Raw genomic sequence first — 904 nt, forward strand, 5'->3', positions numbered from 1 at the left:
GTGCCCCCCCCCCCCGCCCCACCCGGGTGCCTGTGTTTTGGGCGTTATGAGGGTATTGTGTGTTTTGAATCCCAGATCAGGCTAAGAGGTCCCGGATTGACGTCGGTCGCCACGGGCTGATTTTCCAGCATCCTGGTGTAGGTCCTTTAGGATCCACCGGCGTTCCACTCCAGCAGCTTATGCCAACTGCGCAAGGTAGGAGTGCCCCAACCGACCACCAGGCCGCGCTGTGCTCTGTACTTGGACCCCCCCCCCAAACGTCGTTCTTCAAACGCGGGATGATGATGATATTTTTTTTTTCAAGATCGCGCTATTTGTCTTCATCTTCTGCTGAAGTTCTCAGTAGACCTAGCCTTACCGGCCGCTAAGTCGCTCTGTCGGAATATAAAAAAACAAAAAAAAAAAAAAAACGCGGGGAAGAAGACGACGACGAAGAGTAGCCGCTCCAAGGGAAGATGCCATGTCTTATGATTTCCTTCTTTTTTTTTCCATCCATGATTTCCTCTGCATCTCTTTTTTTTTTTTTTTGATCCGACGCCAGTCGACGATGGATCGCATCCCGGTCGGAGATCGCAGGAAGTGGAAATCCAGGCCTTGTCCGATTTTCGTGTTTTTTTTTTTTTTTGTTTGTTCTCATGTCACCAACGCAAAGATTCGACCTCATCCATCCATTTCTTCTTCCACTCCACTCCACCACCGACCGTCCTCCGAGGGAATCCGAATCTTTGTCCCGTTTTTCCCCCCCTTGAATCTCTTGTTCACCTTTTGTTGTTTTTCTTTTTCTTCACGACATCTTTTTCCCGACTTGGCTTCTTTCCCTCGGTCGGAAATTAGTTGGTTTTCGGGTGAGTCAGGGCCAGGTGTCCTGTCCTGTCCTGTCCTGTGACGTGCCGGGAGGTAAGGC

General features: G+C 50.2%; 1 protein-coding gene across 1 annotated transcript in view; it reads left to right on the forward strand.

Moving 5' to 3' along the window:
- ep400 (E1A binding protein p400) overlaps nt 1–904 on the forward strand; it is a gene marked incomplete at its 3' end in the record, with an annotated part of 21927 nt that overhangs the window by 2703 nt on the left and 18320 nt on the right. The window contains 1 exon segment of the mRNA XM_025053818.1: nt 76–195. Within this exon segment, the coding sequence (XP_024909586.1) occupies nt 76–195 (120 nt within the window).

Source organism: Cynoglossus semilaevis, unplaced genomic scaffold (assembly GCF_000523025.1).
Source record: "Cynoglossus semilaevis isolate Cse_v1.0 unplaced genomic scaffold, Cse_v1.0 scaffold282, whole genome shotgun sequence".
NCBI lineage: Eukaryota > Metazoa > Chordata > Actinopteri > Pleuronectiformes > Cynoglossidae > Cynoglossus > Cynoglossus semilaevis.